The following is a 26,124-nucleotide window of genomic DNA, read 5'->3' on the forward strand; positions in this document are numbered from 1 at the left end:
AAAGGAAAACATTAAAAATAAACATATTAATATGAAAACTATGTGCAATTATTTAAGCTCTTCATAACCCAGCCATTTAAGCCAGAATAGACAGCCTGTATTATTGCAAAAAAACCCACAAACCTTCAGTTGAATTATCCTTGTTATGAAATGGATGTATTAAGCATTTCCTAAGGAATCTGCATTATACATAAGGTTAACAGTTTTATAGTTGAAAGATGGTATTTCCTTCCATCTAGAAATAAGCTGTATAGTTGCTAGATAGAGTTTAAGTTACATTACACTGAGAAATACAGTATGTATTGTGTAAAAATTATGTAAAATAGATTTCAAAACTAAGAATAATCACAACTGCAGTATTCTTATGCAGCTGCTATTAACTGCAACTTTGTAAAACTACAATTACTGCTACTAGTATTTTTCTGTCAGAACAACACTTTTTTACTAGAAAATGACGAGTAAAACAAGTGCAGATGCTAAGGAGAATTCTAAAGCTGTGGTATATGATTCTCACTAACTGTTACTCTCCTTCCCTGAAATATTCTCAAAGCAGTTTCACCTTTACATAAAGTCATCTTAACCATTCTAAGCAGATTTGCAGGATCCCAGTTCAGATTTTAAACTGAAAATTAACTTTTATTGGAATTGAAGGGAAATGTGCTACATTCTGTAAAATAACACAGAAACATAGAGAAACCTGTCACATTTTGACTTTCAGTCTACATTTCAGTTCAGAATGCTCCTGTTAAAAGAACCTAAAATACTGTTTTAGTACTTTAAAAAACGCTTGTGTTCTCTAATGAACATGCAGAAAGTTGCTTGCAGGCTTTATGCATTCCTTGTGCTTAAGCTTTCTCCCTTTTCTCACCATATCTAGACAGAAAATTGACAACTCTCCTTAAATGAAGAAACAGAGAAAGGCAGATTCTACCAGCAATTCATTTCCCCTCACTCCTCTGCACCACTGAAGAACTGGGAAGCGGAGGAGGAAGACAGCATAGTTCCTGTTCTGAATGAATTACCTTTTAATCTGGTTTGACATTTAAAACTGAAATCCTATTGGTTTTATACACAATCTTGAAGGCCTGGTGAAACATTTTACCAACGTGTGTTCTATCAGAACTTAAGGGACATGCTGGCATATTCTCCAGAACAGGAAGATATGCATCAGCATATCATCAACAGGAAGTGCATCAGCTGTGTAACTGGCTGCATCCACCCATTTTTCTATGTGGATTAGGTAGTTAAAAATTTGTTCCATTTATTAGGATGGCAGACTGATTGCTGAAAAAGAAGTAAGTCTAGAAATTGTTCAGACACCATGTTTAAGAGCCAGAAATGTATTTCCAGAAGATGACAACTATCAGGGGAGTGTGATTGTCAAACATGTCATAATTATCATCTCAGTTGTTAGGTACTTTGCACTCCACTGTCTCGTTAGAATTAGACAAGTGCATCAATTTTGGATGGCAGACTATATTCACAAGCCTTGGGAATGCCATACTTGTTTAACAAACCTAGCAATTCTCATATACAGACAATGCATTACCCTGGCATTAATACTTGAATGTTGTTACTTGTAGAAGTACTGTAAACCTTCTAACAGTCAAAGATTAAATCAGCCAGAAATACCAAGTTTTGTGAATTACTTTTACACATTCTGTGTGTTCATATTAGTGACTTACATGGAATACTTTCATTATGTATGAAATCTAACATGAAAGAGGTGTAGCATACACCCTCATTTCTTACTCTTAGTAGTGCACCCCACACAGGATAGCCCCTTAAATGCAGCATCATTTCCAAAACTTACACCGGTATTCTACAGTAGAAAAGAATGTATATACACAACACTGGCTGGAATACTGCAGGACACTTTATTTTTCAGTTTATAATTCGTTACTAATGGCAACACATTATACAGTATTTCTAGAAAAGTTTTTCAAAAACTGTAGATACAGTTTCAGTATGTTGGAAACTTATTGTTTAATGTTGAACTCACCAATGTAATAGCTCCAACTATAAGAAACTATCAGGTGAGCCAAAGCTTAGTCTTCAAAATAAAATACCTTAATATGACATCACCTCCAACAGGTGCATCATAATATACTTCAATATAAAATTCAAAATATCTGACTTTGTTTCAGATATTGTGCAGTGTAGAGTTAGGGATCATCACAGATTCAAATGTAAACATACTAATTGGTAAAAGCTGTAATGATTCAATGGAATCATTAAGGTTTAGATACTTTAAATATAAAGAAAACATTTGCACTTTGTCCATATTGGCTGATCCCAATGATCTAAGGCATTTGCCTAAAAGAGCAGATGTGTAAGCATGATTTGTCACATTGAAATAAAAAAAAACAAACCAAAACAACAGCTTTAAGTAACTTCTCCCCCAAACACACAATTTAAGCTATTTAAATACATATACTATCAGACTTATCGACAACATTTTTTTTGGGTTCCCACAATGACATTTGTTAGCTTCAGGCCAGCCTTTTGAAAATCCACAGGTAAAACCAATTTAGAAAGATCCAACTATCCTTCGTGCTTTTGCAACCTAGAAATTACTACAAGCCTGAAACTGGAGCTCTAATTTAGAGCATGGCCAAGAATGAAAAGCAGAAAGAAAGAGAAAACCTTGTAATTCCGCAGTTACTTCATATCTGAACAACTGCTGTTTTCTGTATTTTAAAAATGAATTTTAAAAACTCTTTTCCTCTAAAAAAGCAACTTACTATGCTAGCAGTTTCTGTGTATTTACAAATAACACCCCCAAAACAGGGGATGATGGGAAAAATTCTGATACATTAAGAATAATATATGTATAACATAGCATTAATTGTTAATGCAATTTCCAACAATTTCACTGTGTTTTATCAACAGAATATGCCACTTTAGATCAATGTCTTCATTAATTAAGACTACTTTATAGTTGAAATTACACCATTTAAACTGGAGGTAACATGCATCATATCACCTCAGTTTAATAATCCAGTATATTACAAAAAAGACAAACAATGAGAAGAGCATCATGTAGCATAATAGCTTTGTCTGGCTTCCTCTGGAGAGTGTTCTCAGTCTGCCCATAGTTGCACCCAGAAGTCCACCCGCAGAGTCAAAGTCATTATCCTATCCAGTAAAACAAAACAAACAAGCAAACAACAAAGTTTGTTACTAAGGAAAAAAGATTCCCCCTAAAGCTTGCTAACTGCAGTTTCTCCTGGGTTTATTTTTTCAAATTTGACAAAGCTAAAATTGTTTTAGGGGCAGTTTCTGAAAAAACCCTTTCAGCCATTTATCCAGGTATTTTTCCCCAAGCTGAAGCAAGTGTACGCAAAATAGGCATTTCTGAGTCCTTATTTTTTGCTTCCCTCTTCTATAGTTAATTGTATTTAAGAACAGAATTGCCTTTCCAGTAATACCATTTGCTACTTGTGAACAAAGTCATATCTAAAGTATAAAGATCTTGGTTATGCCTTGGAAGCAATGCATTACCTTTTGGAACAGAAATATTGGTGGTGTATTAGTCACGTTTTACAGTCAAGAATAAGTTGTCAACCTTTTAATACAAATGTTCATACTACATGAAGGAATTCTTTACATTACTAACTTCTTAATTCTGCCCCATATTTAAAGAAACTTAGTGACTTACCATTTCTGATAACATTTTATTTTGGTTTTTAACTTCTGTTCCAATTTCAATTGAAAGCTATTAAAAAAAAATTTGAAAAGTATTAGATATGAGTAATCAGTTACACATAGTGAAACCAGTAGAAAATACATGACACAACTAGTATTTCCCCAGGTAAAATGTGAAAACAGTACCTGGTACTTTCAAAAATCTAACAGGGAAAGTATTCTGTCAATAACCCTTAGGAAAGTAAATATTTGTTGTCTGACCAGAAAAGTCTAAAGACTTACAGAAGGTACTCAATGGTCCTCCTCCCCTTTTCCAGAGAATTCCTCCTTAAGAATTATTACATGGACTCAAAAATTCAAGATACAGTCAAGTCTAAGCAGCAATTATCCATTTCCTGGAAAAACTGTCAAAACTACTGGCACATGGCACTGAGGACCATGTGCACTCTTTGAATCAATGCTGCTGGAGTTGGCTCCAGAAATCTGCTAATACGTCTCTCTTGACAGGTTGCTGCTATGCTATAAATGGGATTTTCCTTTGTCAACTTGTCTGTTCCCTCTCTTCTTTGTGTCTTGAAACAGCAAGAGCACAACAGGACAAGGAGGTGAGCAGCAAGTGAGAGTCAGTGCAGAGATAATACCCAGGGTCAGCAACAGCCTGGTGATAGATCACACAGCACATCCACGAGTTGTCCCTGCCCATGGCAGGGGGGTTGGAACTAGATGATCTTAAGGTCCTTTCCAACCCTGTTCTATTCTATTGGTCCAAGGTGAAGCCAGAAAATCAAGTTCTGTCAGGGCTGGCATCAGAGTCAGACTAGACATACACAGAGCTGCAAGACAATTTGCAACACAACAAAAGCAGGGGCAACCCATGAGAGTCTTGGCTTAAAAGCAGCTTCCAAATGAAACAGAACCCACAGAGGCTCCTTAGCAGCTCTTCCTCCATAACAGTGCTTATCAGCATGCTAGCCTTGAACAACCAGCTCAGCCCCTAGAAGGAAGGAAAACATGCTCTAGGCCCCTATGCTTTGATTTAGTCAAAACCCATATGCTTTTTGTGACACAATGTAAATCTCATTTCTTACTGCTGCATTTGACTGCAATCTAAAATCAAGAGTGAAACTGATCTACAGCAGGCTTTTAGGAAGATGATCTGAAGACAATTCCATATGCCCAGATTATTATGTTGTGCTAAAAGATGCAACTGCAGAAAGAGCAACACATGCTACTCCACGGGGCGCTATCAAAAGCGCTGTCAACATACACTGATTTTGAAATGTAACATACCAGAGAAGGAGACAAGAGGTGAAATTCTGTAACAAAGGTCACAGATTTTCTTGTTACCCCTTAACTTATTCTAGATTGTTATTCTAAACCCAAGGGTTTGATAGCAAGGAGGCTACAGAGGTTGCTTCTGTAAAAAGCTGATAGAAGCTTCCCCCATGTCCAGCAGACCCAGTGCCAGCTGTCTGCAGGACACACTGCTGGCCAAAACTGAGCCCATCAATGACAGTGGTAGTGCCTCTGAGATAATGTATTTAAGAAGGGGGAAAAATACCTGCTGTGAAGCAGCAGCTGAAGGAGTGAGAATATGTTAGAAAAACAGCTCTGCAGACATCCAAGTCAGGGAAGAAGGAGGGGAAGGAGATGCTCCAGGCACCAGAGCAGAGATTCCCCTGCAGTCCATGGAAGTTAACAGTGGAACAGAGCTCCACCTGCAGCCTGTGGAGGACATCATGCTGGAGCAGGGGCATACCTTCCTATGCCCCCATGGGAAGCCCATGCTGGAGCAGGCTCCTGGCAGGCCCTGTGGGGAGAGGAACCCACACTGGAGCAGGTTTGCTGGCAGGAGCTGTGACCATGAAGGAGACCCAGGCTGGAGCAGTCTCTTCCTGAAGGACTGCACTCATGGAAGGGACACACGCTGAAGCAGTCAGTGCCTGAAGGAATGCACCCACAGAAGGGACGCACGCTGCAGCAGTCTGCCTGAAGGACTGAACCCATGGAAGGGACCCATGCTGGAGCAGTTCATGAAGAACTGCAGCCCATGGGAAGCAGTAACACTGAAGCAGTCTGTGGAAGACTGTCTGCTGCGGGAGGAACACCACACTGTGTGAGAAGTCCTCCTCTGAGGAGGAAGGAGCAGCAGAAACATCACCTGATGGACTGATCACAGCCCCATTCCCATCCGCCTGCACTGCTGGGCAGGGAGAAGGTAGAGAAAATTGGGAGTGAAGACCAGGAAAGGAGGCATGTGGGGAAGGTGTTTCAAGGTTTGATTTTATTTCTCATTACCCAATTCTGATTTAAATGACAATAAATTAAATTTATTTCCCCAAGTCGAGTCTGTTTTGCCACTAATGGTAACTGGTGAGTGATCTCTCCCTGCCCTTACCTCAGCCTATGAGCTTTTTGTTGTATTTTCTCTCCCCTGTCCAGCTGAGGAGGGGAGTGATACAGACAGTGTAGTGGGCACCTGGTGTCCAGCCAGGGTCAACCCACCACATCATTAAATTTATGTTTTTAAACTAACCCATAGAATTTAATTCAATACATGTGATGATACCACTATAATTAAATACTTACTGATTTAATGGCACTGACTTTTGTACGTAGACTTTCTGTTAACCTTTCATTTTCTTCTTCATAAACACTGTATCCGCTATTGGTATAGCCATAGTTACCACCTGGTGCTCCATCACCTATAAACACACAATAGTCAGTAGTTACAGACAAAAACCACTATTAGAGTGCTCTTAACATGTGGAAAAGCACTCTTTCAATTTAAAAATGCATTTCCTTAAGGTTATACTTGGTAACCGGGAAGAGGCACTACATGTTCCTAACACAGAGAATCAACCTTTTTCCAAATGTGTAAGTTATTTTGCAATATGCCAGTCAAAGAAGGAAAACTGAGGAATGGATGCAATGTAATGCTATCAATTTTTTCCCCAGATAGTGTTTTCAGATGACTTCTATGGAAATCAACCTAAGCATTACATGGAGATGTAGAGGAAGCATTGAGGCCACTACACAGAGCAGTAAACCTAACTGAAAACAGGAAAGTTGAGATCTCTAATAATGACAAATACCACTTGATCACACATATAAAAGACATCACATGCTTTTAAAGGAGTCATTTCTGTCACCATTCTGCAGCTCTATTCCCACTCCTGCCATTGTTGGTGACAGAGCTTCAGGACTGTTATCCGGACAACTGACTTGGCAGAGTACTTGGGACAGAAGGGAATTAAAGCTCCTCAGCTCCACATACTGGCTTCCTCCAAACACTGATAAAGGTCTCCTAAGGACAGCGGCTGGACACAGGACAATTAAAGTGGTGTCCAGTCTAGACAAAAATCTAAGATCTGAAACCAGAGAAGAAAGAGGAAGACACATGGGCAAACAGAAAAGAACCATTATGAGCTTTATTAACAAGATCCTACTAGATTAATTCAACTAACAATCCAGTTACAACATCAACCAATCTTTATATGGCTATTCAGAATACCAAACTAAAATTGCCTGAATGCCTCTGGTCAATTCCCCATCAATGCATTTGAAAAAAAATTGTGCTTGGGTACCTTTGGGGAACTTTTGAAGAAAATGAGAGAGACACCAACCATATTCACTGATAAAGCTTCACCTCAAAAAGTTTCATTGTGCTTGCCATACATAATACTAAAATTTTAAAAGAGAAAATTAAGATGCTACTTTGACAATACATACCATTTTATATTAACCCATTCTTTAAATCAAAGTAATGACAATATTTTAATCTGTACTTGTATGTTGTTTGTATGTTATTCTGTCACTTAAGCTAATGACAAATTCTCAACAGACTGGGTGAAATGTGTTTCCATTTCATTGCAGTGAAAGTCAAGAAGGCTTTTAGGATTGTTCTGTGTCTTCTTTTACACATGCAACTACAGTATTACCTATGAAGTAACATACAATTCTAAGTATGCTTGTAAATTAATATACCACATAGCTTCAGGCCAAAATACCTTAACTATTATTCTTACATAGACTGTGACACAGCAGATATGAGCAACTGCCCCAGAGCTTTTAAACACGCACAGCTACTTCTGAATATGCAACACCAAGTGCAACAAAGAAGCCTGGCTACAGCTGTTTACAGGAAGGACAGGAACTTCAGCATGGCCACTCGACAGGCTATCTTGCAACACTGCTCATTTACACACAGTATGGACAGGACCATAACGTAATTGCAGGCTAAAAAAAGAGGTACCAGGTTGCTGGTGACAACGGCAGAAGTGCAGCTGATCACCTTCTATTTCCACCCTACTAAAGTAATTGTGGACTGACAGTTGAAATGTCAAGGCAAAGCATCAAATTTTACTGCAGCTGATAACAGATACTTAAGTCTCCTGTTTGACCTTCCAGCAGATCTTTTAAGATGTAGTTTCAGGACCTTCCTCAAGGTATTTTTTGCCAGAGACATGCTAAAATAAGGAATGCTCTTTCCCCTTAGCTCCTTCCATAAACATCTATCACTTCTTCAGAAACAGCATACTGAGCTGGGTGGCCTTCAGTCTAATCCCCTTCTGTTCACACCCAAGGGAGAGCTCTTAGTCTGACAAAGAGCATTGAAAACCTAAGCCTTACCAAATGCCTACCTTTTTATGATAAACATCACAATGGCTCTTCATCTAGTAGAAAGTGTCCCCAAGAAAGCGTTCGACACTGTCCCACATGACATCCTTGTCTATAAATTGGAGAGAAATCAATTTGATAGATAGACCACTCGGTGGATAAAGAACTGGTTGGATGGTCACACACAAAGAGTTGTGGTCAACGGTTCAATGTCTGGCTGGAGATCAGTAACGAGTGATGTCCCTCAGGGATCGGTGTTGGGACTGGTCTTGTTCAACATCTTTGTCGGTGACATGGACAATGGAATTGAGTGTGCCCTCAGCAAGTTTGCCGATGACACCAAGCTGTGTGGTTCTGTTGATACACAGGAGAGAAGGAATGCCACCCAGAGGGACCTTGACACACTTGTGAGGTGGGCTGATGCCAACCTCATGAAGTTTAACCATGACAAGTGCAAGGTCCTACACCTGGGTCTGAGCAATCCCAGGCACAGCTACAGGTTGGGCAGAGAAGAGATTCAGAGCAGCCCTGTGGAGAAGGACTTGGGGGTGTTGGTTGATGAGAAAATGAACATGAGCCGGCTTCAGTGTGCACTCACAGCCCAGAAAGCCAACCGTATCCTGGGCTGCATCAAGAGGAGCATGACCAGCAGGTCAAAGGAGGTGATCCTGCCCCTCTACTCTGCTCTCGTGAGACCTCACTTGGAGTATTGTGTGCAGTTCTGGTGTCCTCAACATAAAAAGGACATGGAACTGTTGGAACAAGTGCAGAGGAGGGCCACGAGGATGATCAGGGGACTGGAGCGCCTCCCATATGAAGGCAGGCTGAGAAAGTTGGGGCTGTTCAGCCTGGAGAAGGCTGCGTGGAGACCTCATAGCAGCCTTCCAGTATCTGAAGGGGGCCTACAGGGATGCTGGTGAGGGACTCTTCATTAGGGACTGTAGTGACAGAACAAGGGGTAACAGGTTGAAACTTGAACAGCAGGGGTTTAGACTGGATATAGGGAAGAAATTCTTTACTGTAAGGGTGGTAAGGTACTGGAATGGGTTGCCCAGGGAGGTTGTGAATGCTTCATCCCTGGCAGTGTTCAAAGCCAGGTTGGATGAAGCCTTGGGTGGCCTGGGTTAGTGTGAGGTGTCCCTGCCCATGGCAGGGGGGGTTGGAACTAGATGATCTTGAGGTCCTTTCCAACCATAACTATTCTATGGTTCTGTGATCTTGGGAAAATGCTATTAGCACAAATCAAAGGTGAAGTAGTAAACTGAGGGTGGTATTACACACACACCTGGTTTAGCCATATGCCATTTAGCACACACACAAACTCCCCAGATACTCACTTTCTAGGAAAAAGGACCAGAACTCAGCCATAAACTTCTGAGGCATAAACACTACCTAAGCTTTACAGTGAGGTCACAGAACCTACATGGGAGTTCAAAGTTTCTTTATAGTCATCAACATGACCGCTGGTTGGAAAATGTAGCCTACACTTCTCAAAACACTTAGCAGGAACTATGCAGATTTCTGCATTTACACCAGACTATATTTGTAACAAAGTGAAAATAGCTGGAGAGTTTTCCCCCCAAACATAGTAGGAAAACATACATAAGTACTAAAATAAAACCAACTCAACACTCGTAAAGGACTTGACTGAAGAGTAACAAATCTGACCATTGATGGAAACAGAACTCGAACACTGCACTAGAACCATCCATGAAAACAACTAAAGATCCCACTGCTACTCCACGAATCCTGCTGTGCTTGAAAGAAGAAATACAGGCAGGAGTGGCTGCTTTTCCCACCCAAAGCTCCCAAGCTCTGCTGCAAGCCTACAGCCATTAGCACAAACCCTGTCACTCAGGGACACATATACGGCCTTCACACAAACGTCTCACACACGCCCTCAGAGAACCCTACCGGGGGACGGGTCAAGCCCTGCCGGCCTCAGCTCCTCTGGGCACAGAGCGGCCCACATGAGACCACGGGCTCCCCGGCCCACCTGGCCAGCTTTTCACCCCCTCTGTTTACCCCTCCAGCACTAGGCGAAGGTGCGCCAGGCAGCCGCTGCCCCGCCAGCCCGGGCAGGGGTCGCGGTGCGGCTTGGCCCGGCGGAAGGCTGCAGGCCCCGCCGCGGGGGCTGCCGCACTTACCCAGCCCTGCACGCCTCATGGCTGCGGCCTGAGCTGCCGAAGGAGGAGGATCAGGCGGAAGCAGTGGATAGGCACGACCCCCAACCCTCGTCTGAGGGAAGCGAAGCTCGGCCGAGCAGCCGGGACCCTACTCCGGCTAGACCGCCCGGCTCATTCACCTGCGAGCGCCACGACAGCGCCAGGCCGCGCGGGCCGCTGGGTAGAGGGCAGCCCGCGAGGGGGCTGATGGGTGCTGTAGTCCTCAGGGCGCGTTGGGGAAGGCAGGCTGGGCTGGGCCGGGCCGGGCCTGACCCGGCCGTGACGGGCTCGTATCAGAGGCGTCCCCACTCAGCAGCCCTGAGGGGCACGGTATCTGTGGGGCTTCTCTGTCCCACGGCATTGACCCAGCGTGGCGGTTGTCAGGGCTCGATGGGACAACCCATTCGGCTCTGTCCGCGTGTGAGGCACAGGACCTGAAAATGGCGTGACTTAGTACAAGTGTACAGTTCAGGGGCTGGAGTGTGAAGAGATGGTTTGGGGGCAGAAGAAGGTGGCAGGGTGGCGTTGCGGGGAGCCTGGCTGCCGGCTGGGGCAGGTGCTGCAGAGCAGCTTCCTCCACACAGTCACCTCTGCAGCTTCAGAAGAGCGAATTCTATCCAGTAGAACCAGTCATGAATGTACTCAACACCTTAGCTACTTTAGCTTGCATTAAAATCGCAAGAATTGATCCTGAAAGGCAAAGATAATCCCAGCCTTCATTTCAGGAGGCATCAGTATGTTACTGATTTACTGCTTGGAAAAGGAAGATTTCTCAGTGGTTGTCTTGTAATACACAGTCAAGAAATTAAAATTCGGTGCTGAATGGAGCTTTACCACCTTTTCCTTCTTTTTTCTGCGTCACATTTTATTTATAAGTAACGGGCATGCTAGTGCAGCATACAGCATCTTCAATTGGAAGCCTGCAATTTCATTCTGTTCTCTGAATTATTTAAATTTCATTTGTGAAGATAATTTCACCTTCAGTCTTTATCAGAAATGGGTTTTACTTGCTTTTATTAAAGTTGTGACTCACTCTGTATACCAGTGGATTGAATTTATCTCCCAGGATGATACCAAAATGATTTATCAGTACTCCAGCATAAAGCAAACAACATGATGGAGTCCATTTAGTTTGCTATTTCAGGTGTGTCATCCATTGGACTAAAGAAGCTGCATTAGCTTTTCCAATTACAACGTTCTGCTATATCATTAATTGCGTTGGTGTTTGTGTTCTGGTAGAAAATAACACACCCAGTGCTGGACCAAGACCCGCTTACACAGTGCAAGCGATAGAAACGCAGACCAAAGCTCCTACGTCAATGAGTGTGCAGTATAACAGGCATCTTCAGCTAGGCAGGTAAAGTTGTAGAAAGAAGGATGAAATAATTCTTTCTCAGTAAGAGTGCCTGTGCATTCCTGCTGAGATCCTCTGTAATTCCTGTATGACACCCCATGTATCTTTCTGCAGTTTAAACAAAATTTCAACTAAGGCTGCGCATGCCAAACACGAGAGAAGGCTAAGGTGAAGAAATGAACTGCAGAACTGCCACCCAAACTGTGCAGTGTCCAAGGGATTTTGTCAGGAACTCAGCAATTCTCAGGAGTTTGCAAGCTGCCACCACTGGTGACTTGAGACTTTTATTTACTTCAGGGAAATGCATCAGTTGTTTCAAAGAAGTGGAAGGTACTATCACCAGGTTAAAGATGCTGTTTGTGCTAGGACCATCTGAAGTTCACAGATGGGCCCATTTCATACCTTGCAAGGACAAAGAGGTCTCTTAAAGGACTGCATGCTTAAACGAACAAAATTTAGGTGTTGTAAAATCTACAGGAAATAACAGATTCTGGGAAAACCTTCACTAGTACTTCAGTTTTGCTCTGTTTCAGTATTGCTCTGTTACGAGCAATATCCTCATCAAACACAATTTTTGAAGGGGGGTTAGTGTGATAGGCTGTGCAGTAACTAAATAACCAGAGAGTAAAATTGAGGCTCCAGGGGCAGTAGGAAAAACGCTAGTCTGAGTCTCTCATTGTTATGTATTATTTTGTTTACATATTTTTTTCCTGCACAATCCAAAAAAGTGATTATATTTGGTGGTATTGCTATATGAAAAGAATTTGCTTTACAGTGTTTGCATATTCTGTGTCACCTTTCTTAACCCCCTATGACTACTCTTACATTTTTCAATAAATGTGTATTTATACATAATTAGGTAAAAAAAGTGCATCTCCCCACTAGGGCTGTAGTTGTAATTCATTGTTAAGGGGTTCATTTTTCATTTTTACTTCAATTTTCTGTAAAATAAAACCCCAGCTAGCCTCACGTAAGGTGTTCACAACTCATAGTGTTTACATCTACAATCCGCTTATGTTTTGAAATAACATATTGAGTGTATATGCAATTTATAAATAGGTCATTTAATTTTTCACAGTTTCTTATAGCAAACTGCGGAAATGATACTGACATGATTAATGTTTTGAATCCATTTTTATCATACTGATTTTATGTTTTTTTTCATATACTGAAAATGCCTTGTAGAAAAAGTTAATTGTATATTTCTCCTGACCTTAGAGTAATGAAATCATGATTCCATCTCGCAACAGAGGCTGGACATACTGGTTGGCTGGGCATCATTAATATTCACTATGTTTATATTATCTTTTCTATTGATCAGTTCTATCCATATTAATAATTTCACAGAATGAGTCTGCAAAATAAATACCATTTTTCTGTGGCCATAATGAATTGTACTCCTCTTGGCTTTGTGTCCCATTCCCTGCAAGGTCTCCCTCATAGAGGCCATGCCCTGGACTCCCAGCTTTGGGAACCAGCTGTGTGAGGTTAGCAGGTGTGGCTGCAGCTCTTCCTTAGCAGTTCTTCCTGCCAGGAAGCATGAGTGAGTAGTCAGCAAGTGGTTTTAAGATGACTGACTCATCAACATTCTGTTTATCAGTGACAACATATGGGAAGAAAAGGCACGTAAATAAAATAAAGATGCATGCAGTCTGCAAGCTTATCCATCTTGACTGTGTTCATATAATCTTCTAATAGTAGCCTACACAGGTGTGTCATAGTCAGACACCCTGCTTAGGCAATGTGTATGTCAGTCTCCTTTCCCAAAAATATTAATGAGTAATACTCCTTCTTTAAATAAAAACATCTTTCATTAAGTGGGTGTCATCTTTATCTTTTACAAAAGGGGTTTTCCAGAGTCCTACCTCTTCTACCATTTCTCATGCTCTTTACTGTCTCAAATTAAACACTCCATTTATTAGTATATTATTCCATGATTCCATCACAGAAGTAATAAAAAAACCAAAACAAAACCAAAACAGGGAAGCTATCTGAAAAGGTCCTGTATAATCAAACTTCCAATACACAACTGAAAGCCTATTCCTAGTAACATGATAATAATAATGGCATGATTATCACTGAATTATTAAATAAGTAATTAGAATGTCAGTGTTCTTACATGTTTGATAAACAGGTTTTCACAGTTATCATGATTAACTTTCAACAACTGTAGGCTGTGAAAACAGCCTAACTAGTCACAGCCTCATTAGGGAGTTGAAAAGCTGATATTGCATGATATTATGTTAATATCAAATATTACAATCACTGGTTTGTTAACCTGTAAGCCTCAATTATTAAAAAAATATAATGAATTCTAGTTATAACTTGATCCGTTGTGCAGTTAAGTAACAGCTGATGAGACATTTCTAAATAAAACTAATACACCCACCACATAGAAGCAGAACAGGATCACAGAATATTTTTAATTAGGATTTGGTGTCTTCAAAAAGGAGCAGTGTCAGCATCTTTCATCAATATCCTTGTCACTTATTATCCTGGTTTATTCTAATGTTATTTAGCAAATGAGAGCCCTCAAAATGCTTCTGGTCCAACAAACTCAGATCACTCAGGTGTTTCCTCCCATATTCTGAAAGCTGACAAAACTGACAGCTAACTGACAGCTTAGGATGTCATCAGCCACCTTCTTCCTGGTTCTATTCTACAAATAGTGCTGTCATGAAAAACAGAAGATGCCATGTAAAACCACACCTTCCATAAGGCTTTAAAATGGCTGAAGGTGCCTGATCACCACTGCTGCTTGTTGCTGCCTAGACTGGCAAGCAAAGAATTGATCATGCACATCACAAGTGGAATATTGTGTGCAGTCGTTATTCAAGTCCTTTAATGATAAAGACATATGTAAATCACTGCAAGTACTGTCGAATCTCTCATTTTTACCCATCACAGCGATTCAAAACTCTCTCAAAGGGAACTATGGCTGTTTCTGGTGTTAATGCACTTTCATCATAGATGGCAACTTCTTTCTGGGATGAGGTTTGGTGTAATCTCATCTCACGGTGTATTCAAATTATGTTCATTTTGTTACTCTGTTATTTTAATAAAACCCTTACCAAGTATCTGCCAAAATCCTTAGAAGACAACCAAGAAGATACTCTAAATTGGAGTGTCATCAATTTGATAGGTGGACCACTCGGTGGATAAAGAACTAGCTGGATGGTCGCACTCAAAGAGTTGTGGTCAACGGTTCAATGTCCAGCTGGAGACCAGTAACAAGTGGTGTCCCTCAGGGGTCGGTGTTGGGACCGGTCTTCTTTAATATCTTTGCCGCTGACATGGACAATGGAATTGAGTGCGCCCTCAGCAAGGTTGCCAATGACACCAAGCTGTGTGGTTCTGTTGATACGCTAGAGGGAAGGAATGCCATCCAGAAGGACCTTGACACACCTGTGAGGTGGGCTGATGCCAACCTCATGAAGTTTAACCATGCCAAGTGCAAGGTCCTACACCTGTGTGGGAGCAATCCCAGGCACAGCTACAGGTTGGGCAGGGAAGAGATTCAGAGCAGCCCTATGGAGAAGGACTTGCGGGTGTTGGTCGATGAGAAAATGAACATGAGCCGGCTTCAGTGTGCACTCACAGCCCAGAAAGCCAACTGTATCCTGGGCTGCATCAAAAGTAGCGTGACCAGCTGGTCAAAGGAGGTGATCCTGCCCCTCTACTCTGCTCTTGTGAGACCTCACTTGGAGTATTGTGTGCAGTTCTGGTGTCCTCAACATAAAAAGAACATGGAACTGTTAGAACAAGTCCAGAGGAGGACCACGAGGATGATCAGGGGACTGGAGCACCTCCTGTATGAAGATAGGCTGAGAAAGTTGGGGCTGTTCAGCCTGGAGAAGAGAAGGCTGCGTGGAGACCTCATAGCAGCCTTCCAGTATCTGAAGGGGGCCTACAGGGATGCTGGTGAGGGACTATTCATTAGGGACTGTAGTGATAGGACAAGGGGTAACGGGTTGAAACTTAAACAGCAGAGGTTTAGACTGGATATAAGGAAGAAATTCTTTACTGTTAGGGTGGTGAGGTGCTGGAATGGGTTGCCCAGGGAGGTTGTGAATGCCCCATCCCTGGAAATGTTCAAGACCAGGTTGGATGAAGCCTTGGGTGATACGGTTTAGTGTGAGGTGTTCCTGCCCATGGCAGGGGGGTTGGAACTAGATGATCTTAAGGTCCTTTCCAATCCTAACTATTCTATGATTCTATGATACTTGGACAAGATTCTGGGAACTCCCACTACCTTTCATAGAACTGTGTTGCTGGTAATCAGGGGAGCTTCCCTGAACATAGGCAGTTGTTGTCATCCATGCCTAGTCACCCAGGTCTTTCCATACAAATGTTCAAAGGATCATTGACACTTTGTACCTACGAGGACTTCCTTCTTGTAGCTTTGTATGTGTATATGATTACAGGTTGAAAAATCATGTAAGCTCGTAATATTTTAGAACTCAGTAAATAGAACAAATTCTACAGTGTGTATTTAAAGTTGTGACTGTAATGCATTCCACTTTGTTTACTTCTTTCTGATTTAAGTATCATTTTAGTTTTTCCAGTCATGGTAAATTCTAAAGTAAGCCTTGGGAAGCTTGGTTGGTCAGATACACATCAGCAGCAAAGGGCAAGTTGAGGGAAAGAGATTAGTAGATGATTGGTTGCATCAATAGAAAGTATCTAATAAGAATTTTCATCTTTAAAACACTTTTTAGATTTGTTAATAGTGAAGGCATCTTTCTCCACATTTTGACATCAGCTATGTTTGGGAAGTATTGAGCTTTATATTAGCTCATGGATAATATAATTTAAATGTTATTATTATTATTATTATTATTATTATTATTATTATTATTATTATCTTGTTATTGATGAATACTGTGATTTTGTTTATTCCTTCCTTTAGTAAGGAATGCTAAGATTACTTCATATTATCATAACCCTCTATCTCTTGTTTTTTTTCTGCAGGGAACACACCCAGAAATGTCTGCTGTATTTTTATAGATTTCTTGTCAGTGCTGTTAAATTACATCAAAATAGAGAAGGAAAGCTATGGACACAACTGCTGCTCTCCCTCCCAAATTTCATTACGTAAGGCTAGAATTTTACAGAAGCCATGAAGAATTTTGTATTGACTTGATCAGGTATAAGTTTTTATTAAAAACCAGCTCTGCTGATTCTTTGTTCTCCAAGTAGTGTATGATGTCTAATCTATGAATAATTCTAGTCATGGTTTTTTTTCTCTGATATTAAGGTACCATTTCTGATGTCAGCTTTGACTGGGTAATATCAGCTGAATGAGTGATAAGAATTCAAAGCCATTGCAACAGCCTGAGCATTAATAACTGTAATGTCTAAAGAGGAGGACTAATACATTTAAAATAGAAGGTGGAAGTCAAAGTAATTTTTCATTTTGGTAAAACAAATGTATGGGATGAATGGAGCATACAGCTCTAATGGTTTGTAAGATGCTATTAAATAATTATTTGATTTTTTGCATTCTGTTTATTTTGACCTTTCAGACATGTGGGAGAATCTTTCACCAGTCAAATAATAGAGAATTCTCAAAAATATAGAATTCAGTAAAAACAGCAACTTTAAGCACTGAATTTCAGTGAGGGGACAGCTATTTTTAAGACCTGTATCTAGGCAGAGCATTTTCCTTCAGCACATTCTTCAAGAAAAATGAGGCAGACGTAACTCCTGTTTCCTTGTCCAGCAAGGCATAACTGAGAATGTGCATCAAGATTCCTGCATGCTGGAGCTACCTTTTGTGTTAGCTTTGTGCTTGGCCACTGGAAAGTTACTTTAAAAAAGAAAAAGACAAAACCATCATGTCTTCAATTCTCTTTAGTTTCCTCATAGGTCAACAAATCATGCACATAACAATTTGTTTGATGACTAATTAGAGAAATAATGCCTGAACGTAAATCTGCAAAAGCTGTTGCTTGATTTCCAGAAAGACCATTCCAAATAAATTACCCATTCAAAGCACTCTTATGAAGATCATTTTCTTAGGCTGTTACATGGACTGCAGCAGCAGGGCTAATTACCTGCACTGGGTGCAGCATGGTGCTACTGGGAAGATAGAGCTTCCTTTACTATGGTGGCTCATTCAGAATTTACTTGTGTTTCTGCATAGCACTATATTATGTCACATATATTTAATTTCTGTATTCTTATTATTTGCCTGATGCAGTGTAGCAGCTGGGAAGAAATTTTAACGTTGTTCTTCATAGAGATGCATCAATGCACTTCTAAAAAAGACGTCTTCTAACTTACTGAAAATCTGAGCACCTTATCTAGCTTTTAGTGAAGTAACAAATTTTCATCAATTTTTATGGCATGGCATCAAAGGCTGAAGTAATTATAATTTGGAAAGGATCATTATACTTGAGAATTAAAAGTCATAGATTCTTTTCATGGTTTTCTGAGAGTGTATATAAAAGCAAACTTAGATTATGTTTTATGCTATACCATGAAGAAATATGCAATCTTCCACAGCCTGTTCACCAACAGAAATAATCTTTGCTTGAAATAACATGAAAAGTCGTTGCCACTTGTATGGTCAAAAAGCACATGATACATGAGGTAAAATTAAAGGCAAAGTTATGGAGAAGTGCCTACAAGATAAAAGAGTTTGAAACTCATTTAATCTGGTTCCAGTCCACCAAACCTGCACCCTGTTATGGATGTCTTTTGGTCCACCAGCCAATGCTTTGTTGTGGATTGGATCCTGGCTTACAGCTCAAAGTCTGCCAGACTGCTCTTTTGTCTCTGAATGCTGGCTTTGGCCTGCTGGAACTCTATACCCCACTATCCGACTTGTGACAAATTAAGCAGCTGTCTTATCTAACACCTTTTCCTTCCATTTTGTGCTTTGCTAAGGCCTTATTCATAGAATCACAGAATCAGAATTGTTTAGGTTGGAAAAGACTACAATCAAGTCCAGCTGTTACCCTACCACTGCCAAGTCCACCACAGTAGCGTAGAATCATAAAATAGTTATGGCTGGAAAGGACCTCAAGATCATCTAGTTCCAACCCCCCCTGCCATGGGCAGGGACACCTCACACTAAACCGTATCACCCAAGGCTTCGTCCAACCTGTCCTTGAACACTGCCAAGGATGGATGGAGCATTCACCACCTCCCTGGGCAGCCCATTCCAGTGCCTCACCACCCTTACAGTAAAGAACTTCCTTATATCCAATCTAAACTTCCCCTGTTTAAGTTTTAACCCGTTACCCCTTGTCCTATCACTACAGTCCCTAATGAATAGTCCCTCCCCAGCATCCCTGTAGGCCCCCTTCAGATACTGGAAGGCTGCTATGAGTTCTCCACGCAGCCTTCTCTTCTCCAGCCTGAACAGCCCCAACTTTCTCAGCCTGTCTTCATACGGGAGGTGCTCCAGTCCCCTGATCATCCTCGTGGCCCTCCTCTGGACTTGTTCCAACAGTTCCATGTCCTTTTTATGTTGAGGGCACCAGAACTGCACACAATACTCCAAGCGAGGTCTCACAAGAGCAGAGTAGAGGGGCAGGATCACTTCATTTGACCTGCTGGTCACGCTCCTTTTGACGCAGCCCAGGATACAGTTGGCTTTCTGGGCTGTGAGCGCACACTGAAGCCGGCTCATGTTCATTTTCTCATCGACCAACACCCGCAAGTCCTTCTCCATAGGGCTGCTCTGAATCTCTTCCCTGCCCAACCTGTAGCTGTGCCTGGGATTGCTCCAACCCAGGTGTAGGACCTTGCACTTGTCATGGTTAAACTTCATGAGGTTGGCATCAGCCCACCTCACAAGTGTGTCAAGGTCCCTCTGAATGGCATTCCTTCCCTCTAGTGTATCAACAGAACCACATAGCTTGGTGTCATTGGCAAACTTGCTGAGGGCACACTCAATCCCACTGTCCGTGTCACTGACAAAGATGTTGAACAAGACCGGTCCCAACACCGATCCCTGAGGGACACCACTCGTTACTGGTCTCCAGCCAGACATTGAACCGTTGACCACAACTCTTTGAGTGCGACCATCCAGCTAGTTCTTTATCCGCCGAGTGGTCCACCTGTCAAATTGATGACACTCCAATTTAGAGACAAGGATGTCATGTGGGACAGTGTTGAACGTTTTGCACAAGTCCAGGTAGATGACATCAACTGCTCTACCCCTTCCATTAGTTCTGTAGCCCCATCATAGAAGGCCACCAGTTTGGTCAGGCAGGATTTCCCCTTAGTTAAGCCATGCTGGCTGTCACCAAGCATCTCATTGTTTTTCATGTGCCCTAGCATGCCTTCCAGGAGAATCTGCTCCAAGATTTTGCCAGGCACAGAGGTGAGACTGACTGGTCTGTATTTCCCTGGGTCATCCATTTTCCCCTTCTTGAAAATGTGAGCTAAAATGCAGGTGTTTGATTACCACAGCTGTGCTGAATGTCCATATACCCCACTTATCTAAAAGAAAACATAGACAGCATACGTGAATTACATATTCATGATTCTTCATTTAGAAAGATAATTTTTCTTTAAATGAGATTACAGATCACTGCCAACTACAAGTGACTGACTGTATATTGCTTCAGGCTTTTTCCAGAGATTACAGTTCCGAAGAAATTAGTAATAGAAAACAGCGTGGGAACAACAGCAAAACCAGGTAGCAAACAAGGTAGGTCTGAGGCACCTGGCTCTTGTGCCTGGCATTTGCTTGGCACACACATCCTGTGCCAAAGCTCACATTGGTTGGGCACTGGAGCCACCGTTGATGTGCTGTTGATCTAAGTCTATTGTATGCAGCATGTGCTATGTATGTGCAAGTTCAACATGTTTGTGCCCATGACACTGGATCTAACATTCTCAGATCCTACTCATGAAATTTATGAATTGTAGGAAACACAGAAGATCCTGTGCCAAGTGCCAGAGAAAAATCTTGGTGACCTGCCAGGAGAGCAGTTCTATCTCTAACTAGATTTCTGCTTCCTTAGCATGATGATGCTTGAGAGGTGAGATGCAGTGTAGGCTCAAATGCTACTGCTTGGAGAAAGGTCAGTATTTCCTCATATCTCTTGCAGCACACAATGTAGATGCTGTCTCAGAAAATGTGGCTAGAAAGTGATATGCAGGATAGAGAGTAAAGATAATTGGATTCTAAACTTGCACAATAAATTTTGGGATGGAGCCATATCTTTACCATCTCTGTTCCCCTGTTTCTAAAACAGGCAGGGGTGTTAAGAGGCTTATTTAATCATTTTTACTAATATGCTCTAACACCTTGAAATATGTCTTGGGAAAGAAAAGTATTATTCTAAGTCAGTGGATGAAAAATGTACATTATTTTCATTAGAGTAGAATCAAATGACCTGATTCATCATGTAGATTATATAGGAAGGAATGATTCCTCCCTCAGAGTCAGTGGGAGAGGAATGATCATGTTTTGCATAACAATAGAGGTAGATGATGATTGTCCATCTTGTAAGTTTTATAAAAAAGGCATAACATTTCTCCCAAGTACCTTATAAGCCTTATGGCTCCTTAGTATCTATTATATTATTGTATTACATTTTCTAATACATTTTAACAATGAAGAAGCCATTTAAATGAAAAATAAATAGGAGCACAAACTTAATAAAAATATCTTAATACAATATATAAAATATGTTAGTTTTTAGAGTAAGGTGAAAAACTTTTTCTAAGAAAGAATGTACATTTTGGTAATTGAAACTATATGTTTTGATGGTGCTGCACTGGATCTTCAAGTTTTATTTAAAGGTACAGAATGTGCAGATAAGTTTGTGGAATCATGTTCGCCCACCTCAACAAACAGCAATATATGAAGAGCTGTCATGTGAAGCTGTTCAAGGTCATGATTTAGTATGGACTAAATACAAGTTCTGTGTATGCACTTACACTTCTGGTAATGCAAATCTATTCTAAGTATCAGACATTTTTTGGAGAAAAACTCAGTTTGAGGAATTATCAAGAAATACCCAGTACCTATCACCCTTTAACTGATTCATCATAAGGGTGACCCTGCTGCATGCACTCACCACACCTGCTGTTGGCTAAATTAGACAGCCTTGATGCTGGTTCACAGAGAAACCAGGAGCAGAGGGGAAAGAAAGGGGTAAGGGAGAGATCTTGAGAGCTGCCTGGGATGTAGTCAGCTCCAAACTTTACCATGAGCAATTAAGCTAATAAAAACTTTCTCTTCTGGTATATTTCTGTTGCCTGAAAAGCTTAAGAATTTTCATAGGAGCTTTCCCTCCATTAGTGTGTTGTTAGGGGTTTGGTTGGGTTTTTTTTTTAAATGGTTAAGTATTTTCAGGAATTTAATATCTTTAGCCAATAAGTCTTCTCAAATCCAATAGCAATTAGCTAGTGCTTGTGTTCTAATGGATTCAAGGGACTGAAAGCAGTCTGACTGGGAGATAGATATCTTGCCAATAGCTGGGGGAGAGTCCTCTACCAGGGAAGTGAGGAGAAAAAAGGGAGAGAGACCTCCTTAGACTAGAAGAAAATATGTGGGGAGCAGAAATTACTTAAAGCCTTGTCTATGGTCAGTAAAATTACAAAAGCAAGGAGGTTATGTTGTGCAGGAGATGTCATAAGGGAGCTGATACATTCACTGCCCCTACCTGGCAGAATTCTCAAAAGACATTGAATCCTTGCTGGATATAAGGGGTATGAATTTAATGAGCACCTGAAAATGAGAATATGATCTTTTGTGGCCTACTTTTGCTACCTATTAGCTTAGAGGTTAATTAGAGGAGTTGTATTACTTTGTATACAGCTTAACTTTGAGGTTATTCAGTAAACTGTATTGTATAAAGCTGGTTTTCAGCAATAACCTGTGTGAACTTTGATAGCAATAAATTCTAGCCAAGCTTTGAAAAATAGCCCAACTGTTCATCTTCAGTCTTTTAAGAGCTTATTTTTCCTAAGACTCTGAGAAATATAAACTTCAGGTAAAATTAAATTGTTTACATATACTGTGAACAATCATCAAAACAATTGAAACTCTTACTGGGAGACCATAACACACTGGTGGTTAAGATTTTCTTTCATGGAATACTAATGAGGATTTTAAATGACATTTAATGAATATGACAAGATTATTTTCTTTCTGGAGCTGAATTACCAGCAGGTTTGTACTGAGTTGCAGGATATCATTATTATTTTTACATCAGTAATGCCTTTCTAACCTCAATTAGCAGGAGACCAGAAGCCACGCTATGAATCTTTCACTGAAATGCAGTTGTCAGCTATGTAAATGACTTTATAAATGTGTCCTGAAAATGGAAATGATTTATGCAAATTAACCTGAACCACAGCATGCCAGAAGAAACGTATAAGAAATTATGGAATTAACTCAGTGGTGTTGGGGAACATCTTTGAACTCCACCTGAATAGAAAAGTGTCACTTGGAGAATCAGCTGAGTTCCACCAGATGGGGAAAAGGAGACCTAGCTAACACTTCCAGAAGGGCTGGGATAGGTGGAGGACATATCTCCCACTCACCCTGTTGCCTTATTTTTTCATTCTCAGAGTGTTTCCTCTCATGTAAAAAGAAACATAATTTAAAATATATCCTGACCACCCAGAAAAACCCTACTTCAAGTGGAAATAGATTTAAAATTAAGGGATTAATATTTCACACTCCTTACTGGCAGCTGGATCTTAAAAAGGATTTGAAAGAAATACAAGAAACCTTGTGACAAAAAAAAACCAAAATCCTTGAAACCATTCACTTTGTATTATTTGAGACGTGGCAACCTGACAAGAAAAATAAATCTTCTTCCTTCCTTTGCAAGTCCCAAAATATTTGCTAATATTTGGTATTTTATCCATTATATTAAAGACTCATCATGAGCTCCTGCTCTGAATTTGCTTTAGTCGTTAGTTATTAATGTCTCACATATCATCATGTGGGACAGTATTACTTAATGTCTTCAGTAAGTTTAACTCCTTAAAATCTGCAATTCCTGCTCCGTGGAGAGTCATTATTTTGCCCAAGTTCACGCAACTTTGGTGAAGTGTCTGACCCAAGAGATATTAAGGGCAGCGTCAGGACTGACCTTAAAGAAGGCAGAATTTAAATCCTGAAATCAGAATGAGTAGCTGACAGAGGACCAGAAAACTGTCTGATGTGAAACAGATTCAGGTGTTTGGTGTTAGCTTGTACAAGTGTAATAATATAAAAAAAAAAATATAAATCATATAAAAATAAAAAATACACCTTCCTCAAATCTAACAGCCATATTTTTTACTTCTGTAAAGAAACAGTGACCCTGCTCTAGGTCTTTTAAATTATTGATTCAAAATGCTGATAACATTTTGTTAAATGTATTGTAGTTTCTGTCAAGATAAACAAAAGTAGCAAACTATGGTGATTTTAGAAGTTGGCAATTACCATGGCTTCCCGCAAAAAAATGTGAGCCAGTGACACTTAAGAAGTTATTATTATTTGTACAAATATGTTTCTCATCTAAATTTATTCTTTGCATTTTAATTACATTGCCAGTTCACTGTTACAACTGTGTCGTGTTGATGTATTCCTTGTCTTGTCTTCAACCTGTAAAGCTCTCAGAGAAACCGAGATATTGGCCCAATTACTACAGTTTATTTGTAATGTTAAAATTTCCCTAAACATCAAAAATCTCTATGAAGAATTGATTAAAAATTCTCTAGGTGAAGGGGCTTGAAAGCTAACCTGTGCAACTAAAATACAACCACTTAGTGATTAAAAAAAATAAAGACTGACAGCATCACAGAAGACATTAACTTCTCAGTTAAGCTGCAGTGAGTAGGTCTGTAGATTAAGGCTTCTTGGAGGTGGTATAGTGTGATGTGCCCCATTCTGTGATGTGAACCTTGGCTTCTAACAGCTGTGTGTAGCAGAGTTGCTATTTACAGTCTGCAATAGGAACACATATACTCTGATAAGCATGGGGATTTTATTTTCTTTAATCATCATCTTGTTGCCTTGTCTCTCAGTTTAAAAAATAAACAGCAAAGGTGAAACAGCCGGAGGGACCAGCAAAGCAGCTGAAGTAGAAGACTGACAATAAAGATAGTAGATACTATTTACACTTCTGAGTGCAACAGAGCACATCACAATATAATAATCACAAGAGGCTTCTGAGATAGATATTTTCCATATCCAGAGTTGGTCGTAATTAAAGGTAGTGTTTCTGATGTTGCCTACCAAGTTCCATGTCCTCTCAGGTACCATAGAGGGGTAGCCCACGTGAGAGGCTGTGCTTCTTAAAATGAGTGTGCTGTTTAGAGTGAATTATGAGTGGAGACAGAGTGCTAACACAGTATGTGGTGTACAGCTACGTGGGGAGGTAACATTTAAGAAATAGAAGAGAAAGGAACAGTCCTTTTTTTTCCGTTTTATCCTTTGGAATCTTGCTTTACAAGATATCTCAGTTCCTGTTCAAACCTACTTTTCCTGCCCAGAATAATTTTTTCTTCCTCTGGAAATCGGGCCATTTCTGAACTACTGACTTTCAGTTTGAAAAGCCTGGAAAATTTCAGTCTCCACATTGTACTGACATATTTCTGATTTTTTGTTTTAATATACATTAAACAATAAATATCTGTTATATTTCTGAATATGAGATTCTCATATTTTGTTTTTGACTGGTACCACAAAATTGGAAAGCCTTTCTGAATGGTCTAAGACTCAAAGTTAATGACATAAGGTTTAAAAAGCCCAGTTGATACAGAAGCTATGACCTTGAGGAGAATTGAGATAACAGAAAAGTAATTTGTATCTGTTTCATGCTTTAGCAATGACTATGCTGTTCTACATTCCTAGAGACCAGAAACAACCACTGATTTCAACTATGGTAAACTCATTCCACTGTAGTAAGGGGTGTGCCAGCTGTGTTTTAGACAGTAGTCTACATTTACTTTCTGGGAAAAGATTTTAGAGATTAGTAGGCATTTAGCAGGTAGCAAATAGCAGTTTGAAAACTAAATCTATATACCCATCTAAAGTAGACAACCACTAGTGGTAAGGACATTCAATAATACAACTTAGCAGCATGGATTAGGTGAGTTGAAACTTGAAAGTCAAAATCAGATGACTTTACAGTTCACATAAAAGTCAGGGCCTTAATGAAATAGCTACTATAACTTCTGTGTGATGACAATTTAATGCCTTTCTAGGCATTAAAAAATAGACTGTTTTTTAGAGCTGCTGAAAATGCATCCATTCAGCTTCAGTTATTTAAGTTCCTTATAAAGATTATTCATAGACTTACAGTATGACTGAGGTTGGAAGAAGACCTGTGGAAGTCAACTGGTCCAATCCCTTGCTCAAGCTGAGTCCAC

The 26,124-nt window shown here is 40.3% G+C and overlaps 2 protein-coding genes across 2 annotated transcripts in view; one reads left to right on the forward strand and one right to left on the reverse strand.

The window, feature by feature from the left end:
* The window catches only part of LOC101875676 (probable acyl-CoA dehydrogenase 6), an 86,895-nt gene extending 85,027 nt beyond the window's left edge, over positions 1-1,868 (forward strand). The window contains 1 exon segment of the mRNA XM_034060567.1: positions 878-1,868. Coding sequence (XP_033916458.1) covers positions 878-906 — 29 coding nt within the window. The 3' untranslated portion in view covers positions 907-1,868.
* Positions 1,859-10,609, reverse strand: BET1 (Bet1 golgi vesicular membrane trafficking protein). The gene is made up of 4 exons (XM_005152920.4): positions 10,416-10,609; positions 6,238-6,353; positions 3,662-3,718; positions 1,859-3,138 (listed from the first exon to the last, which is right to left on the reverse strand). Exons 1-4 carry the CDS (start codon positions 10,432-10,434, stop codon positions 2,983-2,985), a joined length of 348 nt encoding a protein of 115 aa, XP_005152977.1. The 5' UTR covers positions 10,435-10,609; the 3' UTR covers positions 1,859-2,982.
* Positions 10,610-26,124: the final 15,515 nt, after the last annotated feature.

This window comes from Melopsittacus undulatus, chromosome 1 (genome assembly GCF_012275295.1).
Source record: "Melopsittacus undulatus isolate bMelUnd1 chromosome 1, bMelUnd1.mat.Z, whole genome shotgun sequence".
NCBI lineage: Eukaryota > Metazoa > Chordata > Aves > Psittaciformes > Psittaculidae > Melopsittacus > Melopsittacus undulatus.

Bases quoted from the DNA above. Each gene is read 5' to 3' on its own strand.
- BET1 (XM_005152920.4), bottom strand. The intron at 3,719-6,237 runs GTAAGTATTTAA...TTTTTTTAATAG, and splicing joins AAGTCAGTGCCATTAAATCA to CTTTCAATTGAAATTGGAAC. The intron at 3,139-3,661 runs GTAAGTCACTAA...TTTACTGGATAG, and splicing joins ATAAAATGTTATCAGAAATG to GATAATGACTTTGACTCTGC.